Source organism: Phascolarctos cinereus, unplaced genomic scaffold, assembly GCF_003287225.1.
Source record: "Phascolarctos cinereus isolate Bilbo 61053 unplaced genomic scaffold, phaCin_HiC Scaffold_726;HRSCAF=1367, whole genome shotgun sequence".
Taxonomy (NCBI): Eukaryota; Metazoa; Chordata; class Mammalia; order Diprotodontia; family Phascolarctidae; genus Phascolarctos; species Phascolarctos cinereus.
Genome location: NW_027556098.1, coordinates 135,645,283 through 135,663,816, shown reverse-complemented (window position 1 = coordinate 135,663,816; position 18,534 = coordinate 135,645,283). Strand labels below are relative to the sequence as shown.

Below are 18,534 nucleotides of genomic sequence, written 5' to 3'. Positions count from 1 at the left end.
TCCAAGCCTAGTGATGTCTTGAGATTTCTGTTTTCACCTTGGAAGTATCACATACAGAGCTCTGGGTTCAAGTTTCATCTCCAACACATCTTTCTCTGTGACCTTAGGAAAGTCATTTAATTTTAATTTGGTGTCCCAGGAAACTATATCACCAACATACCTTAGTAAAGGGAATTCTCTACATGACTATAATCATAGGTTCATAACCCAACTCCTCCCCCAGCTCCACCACCTAAAAAAGTTTCAACAAAAATTGTTAAATGTTAATGAAGCCTGAATTTGCCTTCTTCACCTTTGCTAAAGGATTTGGAAACTATTTTTGGTGAAATCTATGTCGAATATTTGACAAATTAAATTTGACAAAGACACTGTTGTACCATTCTTTAAAATAAAATATATGATAAAGTAATGTCAACACAAAAGGGTAGAATCATCTCTACGATAAATTTAGAATCTGGGTAACAAGTAATCTACTCAACTACTATAATTCCTAACCAATTCTATGAATGTCTTTGAAGTAAATTCTAAATAATATATTTAAAATTCTTAAAACAAAAATATAAGAAATTCCAATTAACACTAAAAAATATTTCAGGTACTTGTACTTGATTAAACTGTAGAATAAGACTTTAAGTATGCATGCTAAATGACAAGTGGATTTATAACTGGTTTCTAGAAGACTAATAGTTCCCAATTTTCAAATGGACTGTTTTAAATGAGTTTTTCAAATAAGGACATGAAACAGTATCATAAGAACCAATAATCCCACTTTTCTGAATATACCTCAAGAGAAATCATTACTTACTGAACAAAAGGTTCATAGTTCTATAACATGGAAAAATGGGAAACAATTCATGAATGTCTAAACAAACTGTAGCAAAGAAATGCAATGGAACTCTATGATGAATTGAAAAGCAGACTTAAGAGTAAAGTCTACATACTGACAAAAATTTAACAAAAAAATCCAAATATATACAAGAGTCAGAATTAGATTAAGTTATACTCTAAGCAATTGACAAGCTGTGGCTGACATCTATATAAGTTTTACTTTTTACTGTAGAGTTCACTGACCAATTTTAAAAGCCATGTGGGATTCTGATTACTTGTTAACACTATGATTAAAAGTAAATAATGTGTCATTTAAAAGTGATGTAATTAGTAAAACAAAAATGTAGCAATACTAAAAAGGTGAATGCCCATCTTACCCATTTCCAAAATGAAGAAAATATATTTCTAAAAGAAAACAGATAACTCTATATAAATGTGCCAAAAATGAGAAAAGATTCTCAATACCCATAGGGTGATGAAAGATTGGGAATTTTATTGAGGAAAGTGAAAATTTTAAAAAAAAAATCAAAAGAGAAAAAGGTGTTAACAGCTACATATGTGCAATGGACTTGGAAGATAAAAATAAATCAATTACAAGGAAAATTATGTACAAGAGAAATTTGAAATAAACTAGAAAATTACAGAAAACAAAAAAAAGAATATTATAAAGAACTAAAAACATACTATTGGGTTTATTTCAGTAAAGACTACTCTGCTCAAAGTACAGACATTGTTCTGAAGGTACTTTTTTATTTATGTATCTTAATGTGTCTTAGAACTCAACAAAAGGACAATAGTAGAAGTGAGCAACCTCAACCCCATGAGGCACATCCAATCTGTTTCCAAAGTCCCTAGCATAAAGATTTAGTAACGTCTTCATAATTTTGTCGTATTTCCTCATAACAACCCTTTCATATATATATATATATATATATATATATATATATATATATATATATATATGTATGTATGTATGTATGTATGTATGTATGTATGTATGTATGTATCCCTATAATTTCCCCTAAATCTAAAGATCACTGAATCTTTCCATTAATCTTTGCGTGACAGCTCTGAATCTCATCTTCCTAGTTTTCCATTCCTTAACATACACCAATGTCGATATTCCAAAATTAGGCACGCAGGACTAAAAATAATACTCCAGATGTGGTACCAGAGTAAAGTTCAGTGGGACTATAACCACACTTTCTCTGGACAGCACATGATCACATTAGCTTGTTTCGCTTTCGTGTTGAATTGTTTGCTTATTATGAGCCCAGTCAATTAACACATTGAAATTTTTGTTGTTTGCTTATTTTTTAACATAAAGTCATTAATTCAGGCCTCGTCAAAGCTTCAGCAGTACAGTTTTTTTTTAAGCAAGTGCAGGCTATCACATTTTAACTTCAATTTGTTCTAGAACAAAAGTTTACTCTTTTGTATCATGGACCTTTCTGGCAGCCTATCAAGCCCCACAGACCCCTTTTCAGAATAATGTTTCTAAATGTATAAAATAAAGGATAAAAGATTACAAAGGAAAGCAATTATATTGAAGTCATCAATTTTTTTTTTTTAGTTCAAAGACTGGGGCAGCTAGGTGGCGCAGTGGATAGAGCACTGGCCCTGGAGTTAGAAGACCCCGAGTTCAAATTCGGCCTCAGACGCTTGACACTTACTAGCTGTGTGACCCTGGGCAAGTCATTTAACCCCATTGCCTAGCAAAAAAAAACAAACAAAAAAATTAAGTTCAAAGACTACAAATTAATAACCCCAGTTCTAGGATATCAAGATTTTTTTTTCCACTCTGAACTTATTTTATCAGTGTAAAAGCTATGCCCCCCCAGATCTGTATTTCCCACAAATTTTTTAAAGTATGTCTTACATATCTTCTCTGATTTATGGATAAACATTTTTGAACAGAACTAAATTGAGACTGCATCTATAGAACACTGTGTTACAGTGAGTATGGATAGTTAAACCAGCTATGACTCCACCTAACTATATTATCCAGGAAACATTTCAGGTTCACTAGGGTATTATGAGAATTGGTCAAACACTTTGATTAAATGCAGATCATTACATTCAAAATTAAAATCATTACCTTTCCCCACTAAAATTACCTACCTTCAAAACTTCCCTATTTTACTTTCCTTGCATTTCTAGGTTCTCAACCTTAGGGTAATCTTCATCTTCTCACTCTCCCTCATTCATGCAGTACCTAAATCTTTTACCAATTTAACCTCTATAAGATCTCTCCCATCTGCCCCTTTCCTGGCATCATCCTTGTTTGACCCTCTCCTCTTCTTTTCCCAGGATTACTTAATGTAAGAGCTTTCTAATTGGTCTCCCTGCCTAAGAATCACTCCTTCTCCAATCCATCCTCCACTCAACTTGTCAAAGTGATAGAAAAGCCAAGTCTGACATGTTGATTCCCCTGCTCAGTAAACTTTAATGCTTTCCAATTAACTCTAAAATCAAATACAAACTTGTCTAGCATTTACAGTTCTTCATAACATGGTTCTAACCTCATTTTCCTTCTTATACATTACTTTTCACCCCCCCACTTTATGGTCTAGCCAATTTTGCCTTCTTGCTGTTCCTCATATGTGATAACTACATATTCCATCTCTTTGCTTTTGCTAAGGCTGTCCAACTATGCCTTAGAATGGTTTCCATTCTTATGTCAACCTCTTATGACCCCTGGTGTCCTTAAAAGCTCAGCTCAAATGCAACTTCTTACATTAAACCAATTACCCCAATTTACTGTGCATGAATATGTTCTGTAAATGTATTAGTACAGTCTCTCTCCACACAATGTGAGTTGAAGGTAAGGGCTGTTCAGGTGTTTTTGTCTAGATAGTCTTAATGCTCAGCACATAGAAAATGCTTAATAAATGTTGTTTGATGGGATTCTCTGTTAGTTCAGTAAATCCAAATGGACACTAACGTTCTTTTCTCTTTCCAGTTATACCTAAATTACCCTGTTTAATGACAGAAATCTACATCTTGCTCATCAGTTTGCAGAATCCATCTTTTCGCCTTTTTTAAATTGTCATGTAGAATTTCCATTTCCAATCTTCTAGCATTACATGTTCTCTTTGATGCCTTAAAGATTACACATGGGTTGCAAGATCACTTGACCTATTACATTTGCTACACATTAAATTCTATGGTGCACAGAGATTGGGACTGGTCCTGTGATTTCATTAAATACAGTGAAATCCAGGTAAGGAAACTCCCTCTTACCAATGCAGCATACTATCTACCTAGCAACTTAAACTCTTAGAAAGAGATGCCTAGAAAACTGTTAACAAACTTGCCCAGGGTCAAACAGCCTACGTGAGTCAGAGGTGGGACTCAAATCCAGATTTTTCTGGCTTCAAAGCCATACATACTATTATATAGTATACTATATACTATATACCATATACTATATACTATATACTATACATACACTACACTATTCTGTATTACGTATTCAACAGTACATCTAAATATGTGAACTTCTGCCATTTGACACAAAACTAGGAACTCCCAAGCACAATGCTGAAAATAAATGAGAAGAAAGGAAAGGGAAAATGGAGGCAATTGTGAATATTGTAGTAAGGATTAGGTCTTTAAAAATATCACTGCTTAATTATGAAAAAGAAAAGAGGAACCAGAAAAGAAAGCCGTTACATAAAAAGCTCTAGGAACTTCAGATAACTGTAGTGTGCCCAAGTAGACTGTAATACATACAATAGGCACTACTTATTAAACTGAATTGAACCCAGCAACAACAGTAGTAGCATGGGTGATGTAGTAGGGCTCAGAAGGCGAGTTCCACATTGTGTGTCAATTTATGATGACAAAAAGAGAAGTGTGCAAAGACAGGAAAGATACAGGGTACATGGAATAGTCCCAGCATTTAGGTAAGCATCTCGGTTTAGTCCTAAATCCATCAAACTAATATATACGTGTGTGTGTGTGTGTGTGTGTGTGTGTGTAAAAAACTCACCAGGGAATATGTTTAGGTTGCATTAGTATTTTCCAAAAAATCAGCTAAAAAACACCAAGGGAGCTTGAAGTGTGGAAGTAATTCGAAGAATTAATCTATATATAAAACACTCCAAAACTACAACAATGAGAACAATGGCAAATTGCCCAGGGTACAATTCAGGTGACCTTTTAAAAACTGAATTAAAAAACTTTTCTGGCTGAAAATCTGAAAGATAAAAAAGGTAGCCTTTCCTTCAGGATTGCTTTAGGTTAAGCAAAATTCTATTTCTGAGTAATATTCTATGAAAGAGGATTTTTTAAAACATTAGTTACTCAAAATCTACCATTTATTCCCCTAAATATCATTTATTTTATTTCACAATAAAATAGCAAAGTAAGTTTTATCATTGTAATCACTCTTAAATATTTTTTTAGTTCTGACTCATCTAAAATTAGAATGCTTTTTTAGCACGTTACATATCCAACAGCAAGAACGGCTGAGTTAAGTAAAATATGCATTCGTAGTTTAGTTTTTATGCATACAACAGATAGAAAGTAAACTTCCAAAGATACTGTGTATTTTGAGAAATATGAAAGAACAAAATACTGAATATTCTTATTGTAAGGAAAAGGATGAAATGCCAAATTCCCTACTTCGTTTATTTGGCACAGAAAAATGTAACAGCCAAAAGAAAATATCAAAAGAGCAACATAATATTCCCTCTTCTCCAAGGTATGTTTTCATTCACTGGTATTCAACCAATTGTAAAACAATAAAGGTCATAATAAAGTAAAACCTGATTATTTCTGAACATATAAATTCAGAACTCTAGTGATCTGGATATCTTAAATTTCTCTTCACAAAACTCATAAAAAATGTTAACAATCAAATGAGCTCAAAAGCTATATGGGAGAGTACCTTTAAAGTATTTAAGAAAACTTTTCAACTATATTAGTAGCACCTATTTCTATGAAAGCAAGCAAGATACCAATAATAATTCTTATCAGTTTCCCATACGAACAGCAGCTTGTTAATTCCTCTTCTATAAAACTAAAGTGAAAAAACATAAGCTGCATGGACTATAATCAGAGCAGATGCAGAAAATATGCACATTAATGATGTGACAAAATAATCAGTAACGAATTTCAGACAGAGCTCAGCATTTTCCAAAGCGACTATGACCTCACTTAAAATACATACCCAAATTATACATCTACACCTTACTTATATATATCTAAGGCTGAAATCTGAGATAGAAATTGAAGTTTATCATGGAATAAACAATAATTTTAATACGGAATTAATATGAAAGTGTTCCAGGAAGAAATATTGCCTTTTTTTTTTCAGGAAGAAATATTGCAAGCTTAGTTTGGTAAGAAAAAAATAACCTGAATTGCTTCCTAAATTTCTCACTGAATACAAAATGAAAAGTATATGAAATTTAGCTTTCTGCTGATAGATCTATTTTAGACTTAATTTACTTCAACAACAAATATTTATTAAGCACTCGTGCCACATATTTGGTTCATAAAACAAATGATCTTATTCCATGTTATGCCAAAATAATCCACAAATTATTTACTCAGATATTTGTTCCACAAAATTAACTTGTACACATAAAATTCAATAATTAATAATTCGATGTTATATATACTTTGAACATTTCTATATTACAATGTTTCTTTTACAAATGTGTTATTCAGATTCAGAAAGTACACAAGATTAATAACTCTGCTAATTTATAGATGTTTCAGTATTTTCTGTAGATTCCATATTGTTTCTTCCATCCTTTTTACTGTTCATCTCAGATAATAAAACTGATGAGATTTAAGGGTTGATATTTGTACCCATACATCATGTTGTCTATACCACTCACATAGTAATTATCACGTAAGTAATGAGATATATCTATGTACTATTTACCTCTATCAGACTATTAAAAGCTCACTGAAGACAAGGGGTCTCTTCATAATAATTCTGAACTCTACAGAGCAATAAACAGAAAGCAAAATCCTAATAAATATCTGCTGAATAAAGAGTTCTGATTTTAAGTTACTAAAGTAAGGGTCTACTTAGGTTAGAATCAAATACATAACTGAGTAATAAGCTAAGGGTTCTTTTAGACTCAAGTTTTCCAAATGGTTACTTCTCAAGATACACAATTATCTGATACATCATTCTCTCCTCAGTATTAATTATTTTGAAACATAGTGATAAGAGTGTATTAAATGAATATGATTTGCATGACAGTGAGCAGTGAACTGATTTATGATACTATGTACCATTTTGTAAGAGAATTGGTTCAACAAATTTTTCTTTTTTCAAATCATTTTTGCCTGCAGAGGAATCAACCCAGGCCATTTCATGTGTCAGAAATTATACACAGTGTTCTTTTCTTTCTTAGAGGCCGGCCTAGATTAATACAAGAGCCTGAAAAATACTAAAGATTTTCTCCTCTATAACTTGCTTTCCTTTTGCATCAGTACAAGCTGATTCAAAAAGGGCACAAAAAAAAAATCAACATGAAACTGTGGGTCCCAATCAATATCAATGTCTGCAACACAGCCCTTACAAATCTAAAGCTAGGGACTTATAAATCATAAAATTCAAATATAAACATGGTAACATAATATACAAAAGTTGTTATTACAAAAACCAACACAGGTTACTTGGACACTAACAAAGTAAAAAGGTGATTTCCCAAACCTTTGGAATTGGTAACTCTTACACCTTGATTTCATCATACAATATTATCTATCTGGCATAAAAGTACAAATCATAAAATCATCACTAGAAGTAAAATCTCTTCAGAACTAGCTTAACTTTTAACCAATTTTTAAATGTTTATGGTAATAAAGTTGGGAATGAAGGGATGAAAGAAATAAATAAAAAACAAAATCTTACAATATAATTTCTGAATAACATTTATAACCTCCTTAGAGCTTACTTTGTGAGTCAAACTTGGAGAAAAAAACAACTGGAGACACTGGATGAAAAGGAGATTATGGTAGCCAGTCTTCATGGAATAGTGTTTACGGTGCCAGGTTGAAATCAGAAAGAACTGAGTTCAAGCCTCCCTGATACATACCCTAGATCCTTATCCCTTTAGTGCCAGAAGCAACTCTTTAAGATAATTCATAGACTAGTTGTTGATTTGCATTTATGGAGGGTTATTCTATGTGCCATTCCTTCCACTGATGAAGTTCATAGGTACATCATTCTCACCTGCTGTTCTAGTCCTCAGTGAAATCAAATCTAGTTTTATATTCCAAGTTTCACTTTCTTTCATTTTCTCCTAACCATAACTACAGGAAAAATTTGTGTTTCATTTATATTTATGTACTTAAAATAAGAGTTAAGAGTACTAATGACAAAGAAAAAAGATGGGAGGGAACAGCAAAAAAAAAAAAAGGGAAAATAAGAGTCAAGAGATCTGGGTTCTATTCCCAGCTAACACGATCTGAGGATCAGAGATTTAGAGCTCAAAAGAATCTCAGGGGCCTCCAGTCCAATTCCTTCATTTTACAGATGATGAAACAGAGAAGATAAGTGATTTATTTGTCCAAGGTAGCAATTTAGATAAATAGCAAAGCTAGGATTTGAACCCAGGTCTTCCAAATCTAAATGCAGCATATCTCTATTGTACCACATCAGTAAGAAATTATTTTGGTGACCTTGAACAAGTCATATATAGGCCAAAATGAGCACAATTTTTTAGATAATGTCTAAAATTATTTTTGTCAAAAATTTTCACAATTACATAATCTTAAGTGTATATACAATATGTAAGTTGAAGATATTGTGTCTTCATTCTAGGTATAGAATTATTATTCTGTAAATAAGATAAAAGTAAAACCTAACAATTTTAGTGATAAAAAGGAACAATATCTTTCTCCCTTGTTCAAACCGTATGAGGAAATACACAAAAGGAATTGCTGGATCTATTTTTTAGCTATTCACAAGGGAGTTAGTTACACTAATATTGTTAACTGTGAACAGAAATGAAAATCTTGAACACCAATTTCTGTAGCCCAGTCTTTTTTTATTTATCCATGATTGTATGTATCAGGGGAAAGATTTTAAGTTTGTAGTATACTGGAATCAAGAGTTAAGAGTGCATAAGTACTTTTATTGACTATGATTAAAACAGTGTAAGTTCAGGCCATATTCTTAAAAAATAAAACTTCTGGACCAGAGTTATAACCAACTTGTACAAGATATAGCTTATATGCTCCAGTTTGTGTAAATGTGTGTAGCTGTCTATTACAATATACACAATGCAGTGAAAAAAATTTCATCTTTAATTTTTACCTTTATTAATAATGTTACCCCATCCTCTTTGGTCTCTATATAAAGCCTAAGTATTATGGGATTTCAGAAACAAAAGAGTAATTCATACAAGCTAGCAGTAGTTTCTAAATACCAAAAAATTATAGCTTAAAGAGAGCTCTCCATAACTTAGGAGTGACTATTAAGCAAAGTTGAGGAATGTGGCCCAAAGGTGGTGCATGGAAAAACTTACTGCTTTAATTTATGCATCAATAAAGAAAAAACGTAGTTAATGGAACTTGTTACATAATAAAATTTGTGAGTAGAGTATTTCTAAAAGTTATTGCCATGAGGATGTGAGCAATCTGAATAAAATGTCATCAGCATGTTTATATTCAGTGTTTATTAATAATAAAAATGGCACCCAAAGTAAGAAACAGGAAGGAATCAGGTCCCCTTCATAAGAGGCATATACAAAGGCAACTAATGTGAAAACATACTTGTACTCAACTCCATGACTAAACTAACTAGAAAAATACTAGAAATCTGGAAAGTGGGACTTTAAAACAACTGTGGATCACTGAAAGCTCTGCTTTCTTTAAAGATTATGCCTAAGGATTTAAAGGTAGAATGGAGAAAGTTGGTACTGTTGTATTGTGATTACTTAGCTAAAAGTGTCTTCCCTATTTAAATAATTCCAATCAGTACTGTCGATACACATACCTCGAAGAATTCTTTCCTCATGGCAACGTAGAAAGTCCCAGATTCTAACAGTTCCGTCATCAGAGCATGTAGCAAATTTATTATCCGTGGGTGAGAAACTGTTACATGAAGACACACAGCAGGGGAAAGAAGTCAGCATTTAACAGATTATCTGTGCTTCTCAGACAGGGCAAAATAAAATACTGTATGGCGTTATAAATAGGATGAAAGGGAAAGCATCCAACAATGGTGCCCTTGGAGAATGGTTCCAGCTGAAAGGCACATTTCATCAAAAGATGAACTCAGCAGAGTATTTATTCCTGCTTCCTAGTATTCAATCCTCTATTCTGAGAATTTATTTTAAAAAGTGGCCTAACGATTTACTCTTAACATTAATTTTGCATACGTTCCCAAAATATAGATTTGTCCTTTGGTGCCAGCAAGAAAAACAAGGGATAGAGGAGGGGAGGGGAAGGGGGGGGTGTTAAGAAGTGAGGGTCAGGGGTAAGACAAAGAAAGACACAAAGAGAAACTGAAGAACAGCTGAACTAAACTAATTACATAGTTGGCAATATTTCTGAAAACATGCCACTGTGAAACATGTAGGAATAATGCTCGATATGTCTTTATGGAAAAAATATAAGTAGAAGTAGGAAGACAGTTGTATAGTGTTTGCTAAAGAGTCCTATGTAAAATGTTTCTAACTCATTTGAAAATGTTTGTATGAAGAATTTCCCCATTTCCTTCCTAGAAAACCCCATAGAAGCTGCTTCCTATGGTGTAACTACAGGGAAAAAGGAAAGGCAGTCACTTCCTTTTCAACACAGTTAAAGGTTACCAAATTTCACTAATTCATTTCAAAAGCATCACTGTCATAACTAAGGGGGACTGACGTGGCAATTCAGTGTATGGATGACACTAAACCAGACAGTTAAGCACAGGTACATTTATCTGACTACTCCATAAGACACAAAAGGAAGAAGAGTGATTGCTGTGGGTGGTGTTTTTGTAACAATGTCAACCTTCTACCACACAGGGGCCACACCAATCTAAAGGAATGCTGCATAGCTTTATTCTGAGGCTGCAGCAATTCTTCAGATATGAAATTGATATGAAACATTTCTTCAGTTTTACTGTACATACTGAAAGATTATGTTTAACAGCTTGCTGAAAATATCACTTTAAACTCTATTTTAAAAATACACTTTCATAACTGATGTATCAACAGTGAATCAGGAGAAATGTCCTACAGTCTTCTTGTCATGGTTTGCTTCTTACAATTTCAAAGCTTGAAGAACCCATTCATTAATCCTTTAATGTTTTTCACAACCAGAGAGTTTATCTGTAAGGGTTTTTAGTACTAATACTTCTTATCTGAAGTCTTGGAATAACCAAGCCAACCAGTTCTTCACTTAAGCCTTTTTCTTGTATTTGTGAGAACTATGTAGGTGTTTTATTTCTGTAGGCTTTATATTTTATTCATTTGGATTATTAAAGTCTGAATTCTTTATTTGGAATGAAATATTCTTGTCTTACACAATGAGCATAAAAAAGGAATAACTTAAATACATTGTAAACCATATATATGAAGAAAAAAATACCAGTGCAAAATGCGGCAGACAATACATCTCTAACATATTGCAGAGGCGGATACTGGGACAATACTACTTCAGAAAGGTGCCAGCAAAATGTTGAGTATGTGGAAACAAAGGAAAATATTGTGTTTCTAGGGTGCACAAAGTTTCCCAGAATCTGACAGAGCCCATGCATCTCTGCACCCAGCATACATTTAGAGATCAGTCTAACCATGACAATAGGAACTACAGAAAATGGTATATTGTGTATAAACCTGGCCTCTCTAATCGCCTCCTTATGTGCCTGGAACATCTTGACGTTGTTCATGTTGGACTGCCAATATTTCACATATCCCCCGTGGTCTGCTGTCAGCATCCACATGTCATTGTGTGACCAGGTCATGGCCCTCACTGGGCTGTCGTGAGCCTGTGGAATCACAAAATATTTGTCAGATACTTCTTCAAAGCTTATCTGATCTACAAGACCTACAGGAGCACATACTGTGATTCTGTGTTACATAAATGATTAGTCTTGTCTGTGTTTCAAATTATGTAAAATGAAAATACTTCACATTCTTTATAGTCCAAGAGAATGGGACCACCGTCTGATGAATACAGTTACCTGTAATATTGTTTCAAAATTGAAAGTGAGTCCATTCCACAGGGTAAACTCTCCACTAGAAGCCCCAGTAACCAACCGTCTCCCTTCAGGAGTCCACTGGGGAAGGGGAAGAAAAAAAAAAAAGAAATTTAAAAAAGTCAAAGTTCCCTAGACTTTCACTGCTTCATGAATAATGTTTAAACTTTTTTTTTTTGAGGCAGTGGGATGAAGTGACTTGCCCAGGGTCACACAGCTAGTATCAAGTGTCTGAGGCCGCATTTGAACTCAGGTCCTCCTGACTCCAGTGCCAGTGCTCTATTCACTGTGCCACCTAGCTGCCCCTAAACTTCTTTATATTCTTTCCTGATTAATATAAATAGAAAATCTTGGCTTTTGCTTAAAAATACCTCCTTCAGAGTTATGTGAAATTATGTTAAAGAACACTGTTTTATTCCATTCATTCAAAACAGTTCTGACGTACTGGACAGAAAGCAATGAAATAGAATAAATATGAATTTCACATGTATTTAAAACCACCCGTGCATGGTATATCTACAAACAAGACATACAGAATCTATTTTACAAGTTACACAATAAGCTTATGTAAAACACACACCAGTCTCAGTAAAGAGCCTATATATTCCAAGAAATAAATGTGAAAATTATCATTATAGCTTGTTTTCATTTGGTTAGTAACTGTATGAAAACAACTTTCTACAACTAGTGGTGATCCAATTTGGGAAGAAACATTAAAAGGGCAGTATGAAAAGGCACCCATGAAGTGCTGATCTGTTAAATTATATTAAAATTATAAATTATGCTAATTTATAAATTCACCCAAAATTTAGCCAAGTTCATAATTCTCAGAAAAGCCTCTCTAAGCTCATGTAATATACATTCATGATGAGTTAGTATTAGACTAGTAGTATAACATTGTACTTTAGTAAAGAAACAATACAAATGGCAACTAGAGCAATAATCGAGTTATCTAGCACAGTCAGGAGATGAGATCTTTCAAGAATAGCAAAATAATTTATGCATTTTAAATTTAACCATTTACCACCCCAGGTTTTCTTTTTCCTTTTACCTCTTAAAAATGGATATTTTCCTAAACCATAGCACAGACATAGGGCCTGCTTTGCCCCAACATTAAATGACCTCTGACAACAGTGCTTTTACAGTTGGTATTTTTTTTCCATCTATAGATCCCCTCAAAAGGAATGAGGTATGTATGGTGGTATGGCCTTGAATTGACTTTCCCCAGCCCATTTATTAATTAGTTTTCCTCTTTCCTTAATTACTATTTCTCTTTCCATATTCTGCCAATTCTTTTTTCTCATCAGTAGTTCTGATTCTTGCCACTCTTGTGCATTATACTGCCAACTCTTTGATCATTAAATATTGAAAAGCGTTGCCTCCATTTTTGCCCCTTTCTTTCACTGGTTAAGTGTCTTAGGCAATACAACATACAAGCAAATGAATCCTCTTTCCTTTCCTTTTTGCTGGCAAAAAAGACCAATCAAGACATCAGGGAAATCCTTCAGCATACCTAAGCTTTTTATGTTACTGTTCATATGTGGAGACATTTTTCTTACATACTCCAAGGTTCACAACCATACCAGATAGTGAAGACTGCCAGATACCTCATAGCCAAAAAACTAAAATACTTATGAAGGCAAAGTCTGAGGCCTGGTAAAATAAGTAACACTAGCTGACTCATATATATCCTACCAACATCAAGAAAGAGGCCAGAAAGGAATGTATATCCTACAATGCACAACAAATAGACATGAAAGATGGGATAGTCCATGCCCCTTCCCTCCAAGCAAGGTAACTAACTCATTAATTTTGACTTCTAATGATTTGTTTGTAAACTTATAATTTAACAACAACTAGCCTAGAGTAGCAGTTTGGTAGAGTACTAAATATGCGATAAAGAAGTTAAACAGACCCAGAGCCTCAGGAATACATTTTAAAGTTTTATCTAATGAGAAGTTCCCTCATTTTAAAAAATCTATACTATAAATTGGAATGCCCAGATTAAGATTAGTTCCCAAAAAGATCTAAAAGAATACTCACCCTAACAACAAATACTGGACATTTAACTTTATTGGTAGATGTCCGAACAAATTTAGTTGTTACTGCGTTCATAGGATTATTCAGCATTCCTATAGGTGGAACCAGCTACAAAAGAAGAAAGCACGTTAAGAGTATGGAACAAAATAAGCATTACAATTCTAGCAAATGAAGTAGCAATAATAGTAATCTTTGCTATTTTTCTTTAAAGCATTTAAAGGTTACAAAATGCTCTATACAACACTACAACAGTCTCTTGAATTAGGAGTAAGTTATTAAACAGATTAAGAAATAAATGCATAAAAGTCCATCAATAATACACAAATTTATGGTAAAAAATTAAAATCTCTGAATCTAATTTAATTCTTTTTTAACAGCAAGAAAGCTAGCGCATCCTAAAGTGTTGCGGAAAATCAAATCTCAATATAATTTTCACATTACATATCTCCTGAAATACCATTTGAGCCTTTCATGTAAGATCTGACAAGGAATAACTATATCTTTCATACTTAAGAATATCTCAAGAACACTATTTTTTAAAATAACATTATTTTCCCCCAGTTACATGTAAAGATAATTAACAATTTTTTTTTTTAATTTTGAGCTCCAAGTTTCTTTCTCCCTCCCTGAAACAGTAAGCAATTTGATATGTTATATATGTTCAATTATGCAAAACATTACATATCGGTCATGCTTTAAAAAACAGACCAAAAAAAAACATGAAAAATATACAGAAAGTAAAAAATAGTATGCTTCAATCTGCATTCAGACACAATCAGTTCATTCACAACAGGTGGAAAGCATTTTTCCTCATGAGTCCTTTAGAACTGTCTTGGATCATTGCATTGCTGAGAAAGCTAATAGCTAAGTCATTCACAGTTCATCATAGTACAGTACTGCTGTTACTATGTGCAATGTTCTACTGGTTCTGCTCATTTTACTTTGCATCAGTTCATATAAGTCTTTCCAGGTTTTTCTGATATCCCCCCACTCATTATTCTTACAGCACAGTAATATTCCATTACAATGATATACCACAACTTGTTTTGCCATTTCCCAATGGATAGGCATCCCCTCAATTTCCAATTCTTTGCCACTACAAAAAGAGCTGCTACAAATATTTTTGTATAAATAGGTCCTCCCTCTCTCCCCTTATTTTTTAAATCTCTTTGGGATACAGACCTAATAGTGGTATTCCTGGATCAAAGAGTGTGCAGTTTTATAACCCTTTGGGCACACTTCTAAACTGGTCTCCACAGTGGTAGAAAAGTGAGAAGCATTATTTCTTAGGGTACCTTCAAAGCTCAGAGTATCATCTATTCATCAAACCTTCCAAAAAAGGATGCTTTATTATGATTCTGACAAACTAATACTTACATCATTATAATATCCTGCATCAGGTTGGATTGCCCGCATATCTCGTTGGTCTCTCTGCCACACTCTATTCTGTAGTTTGTTTAAAAAAATAAAAAATTGATTATATTCACTTCTGTACTCCAATGAGTCATGAGCAAAATAAAAGGATATGTAGTAATAGGAGAAAAAAGCAGGATTGAGACTGCACAGTGAATATTGTGAAATTCCTAAGCAAAGGAATCTTTTGAAGACTGTATAATCTATCAAGGCCAAGAGAATACAAGCACTTAAAGATCAAAGTCAAGATTTAAAGAGGATTTGTGCTTTTAAAATTTATTTAATTTGATAAAAGCAAATGCTATACCCATAACTTGCAATAAATTACTGAACGTTTGTTCTTTTGATGCTTTATAACAATGAAATATAATAACAATATAACTAAGTACAAAGATGAGTAAGTTTGATGTTTTCTCCTTGCAGGGTAGAAGGAAGGAATTCTCACTGACCGTTAAAAGTGTAACTCTTTGGGTACCATGATTCAATTCCACCCTTTTTAAAATTTAAAAAGGCCTTTCTAAAATGTTCTACATTTCTACTTTAGTAAAGAGAATGTTGAACATAATCACCTTTACTTGAGGGCTCAGGATTTTCATTTTGATCAACTATGATACAGTTTATAGAAGCTGAGACACTGAATTTGTTCTGCCACAAAGCTATACCCTGAAATATGCTTTTTTCATTAAATTTTGTCTTATTTTCCTCTCATAAAAGTGATGGACAGAACAATCAACAGAAAACTGGGTTCCTTACAAAACTATCTACCAGCAATGGCTTAAGCAGCCTTCACACTTGAGTTTTTCTCACATTCACAAACTCATTTTCATTAACTTATCTATGTCCTTTGGCATTTCTGCAATATTTCAATCCAACTACTTCAACCTTCCTAGCAGAATTAATCTACAATTGTAATAATTTAGAACTACAAAAGACTCTGGATATCATCTAGTGACGAGGGGTGGTCACCAGACTACATTTGGCCTTCTCAGTCCTTGGGTGTAGTCTTTTGACTGAGTCTAAGTTTTATAGAACAAATCTTTACCTAAAGAGGATTTGTTCTGTAGAGTTTGGATTCAGTCAAGGGGCCACACCTGAGGCCCTAGAGGGCCATGTGTGGCCTTGAGGCCACAGGTTCCCCACCTCTGAATTCTAGTCCAACTCCATCATTATGCAGATGAGGAAAATGAGCTCCAAACTAATTCTATAAATTGCCCAAGTCTACATGGTTAACAAATGGCTACAATTCAAGTTACTATAGTTTTTGTTTTGGTTTTGGTGAGGCAATCAGGGTAAAATGACTTGCCTAGGGTCACACAGCTAGTAACTGTCAAGTGTCTGAGGTCACATTTGAACTCAAGTCCTCCTGACTCCAAGGCCGGAGCTTTATCCACTGCGCCACCTAGCTGTCACTTCCTATAGTCTTCCGAAGCGCTTTCCATTACCCAACATTGCCCTCACAATACTCTTTATCTTACTTCACTATTTTAATGTCTTCCTCTGAAAAAAGGAATTTAATAACTTACCTTTATGATCATATTATCTTCTCTGATTAGAAGATGTGCCATTTCATGGATTTTTAAAATGTTGCTGCCACAGACCATTGAAAGAGCCCATTTTTAGAACTATGTTACATTAAAAGTGTTAACATATTGGAGGTGGTAGTCCCTGGAGATTTGAAGAGGTCCTATGGCTCCTTCCTCAACGTGTCCAGTCTACAGGGAACCTCCAATTCAAGGAAAGTGCCAGAGCAGTCACATTCATACCTTAATTCTTCTCCGGCCTTTGCTCGACTCTCTCAACTTCTTTTTCTATCATGCTCTCAAATGTCTACCACCCCACACCTAATCCAATTCCCCTTTTAGGCTGAAGAAAGTAGACTACTAAAATTTTACTACTTTTCATTCATTACTGACATAATAGATATCTGAACATATTATACGGTGATGAACATCAAAGTGAGTTTCTGTACTGCTCTCTGGGCAAATCATTTCACCCATAAAAAGCATATATTGCTTATCAATGAATTAATTTGTATTACTATATTTATTGTACATATGGGTCTCCAAAAATAAGAGGGAAGAGGTCTAAGCAATGTAAAAAGACGTGATATTGGTTAAAAGCTATTAAAACATAAACTATGGGAATGTTCTTGATTTTTATTAGGAAATCAAAGATATATACAAAATGCTGGAATATAAAAAATTGAAATGCTAGGTTGTTTTGATATTTTATTTATAATATTAAGAAGTTAGCAAAAAAGAAAAAGTTTTGTACTTGGTAAATGTTTTACTTAACTGATTTTTGAAAATACTGTATTACCACAATAGACTGTTTTTTCCCACCTTTTATTATTCTTGTAGCTCCACTACATAGCCAGCACACAGCAAGCACCTGATAAAATGTTTCTTGATTTGGAAGAAAAACTGAAAAGTAAAAACCTATTCTGTATTGTTTTATTTCAATTGTATAAAAATACTTTTATGATTTGCCACTGTCAAGGATTATGTCCTATATGAGGTCCAAATAAAAGTAAGATTCCATACAAAGCACAAGGTCATGCAGATGCCACTATCTGCAGATGATATAATGTTGATTGATTCTAGCCCCAGAATAATAAAGGGCCTTCAAGATGAAATTCCTCATTCAGTCAACAATTTATCAAGCGCTTTTATGTACCATGCATTGTGTTAAGGAATACGGATACAAATAATAACAAAAACAGTCCCTAAGCTCAAGGAGCTCACATTCTAATGGGGAAAAACAAAATGCAAACCATGTACATAAGAAATATGTGAGAAAAAATTAGAAATAATCTCAGAGGGAAGGCATTAGCATAGCAATTAGGGAACAAGAGAGGGGTCAATACAGTGAGAGGTCTCATATAAAGTGGAATTTGAACTGAGTTGTTAATAAAGTCAGAGGTCACAGGAGGCAGATATGAGAAGGGAGAGGCATATAGAGATGGTCTGTTATATTTGAAGAAAAGCAGGTAAGATAGGAAAGCTGGATTCTAGGTTTTAGAGAAAGGATTAAAATATAAGAAGACTGAAAAAGTAGAAAGGGGCAAAACTGTGAAGGGCCTTCCTCAAAAAAGC

General features: G+C 33.7%; 1 protein-coding gene across 1 annotated transcript in view; it reads right to left on the bottom strand.

Annotated features, from left to right (window-relative positions):
- The window catches only part of WDR33 (WD repeat domain 33), a 107,059-nt gene that overhangs the window by 48,849 nt on the left and 39,676 nt on the right, over nt 1–18,534 (bottom strand). Inside the window, 5 exon segments of the mRNA XM_078146787.1 lie at nt 9,797–9,894; nt 11,625–11,776; nt 11,972–12,067; nt 14,030–14,134; nt 15,404–15,472. Coding sequence (XP_078002913.1) covers nt 9,797–9,894; nt 11,625–11,776; nt 11,972–12,067; nt 14,030–14,134; nt 15,404–15,472 — 520 coding nt within the window.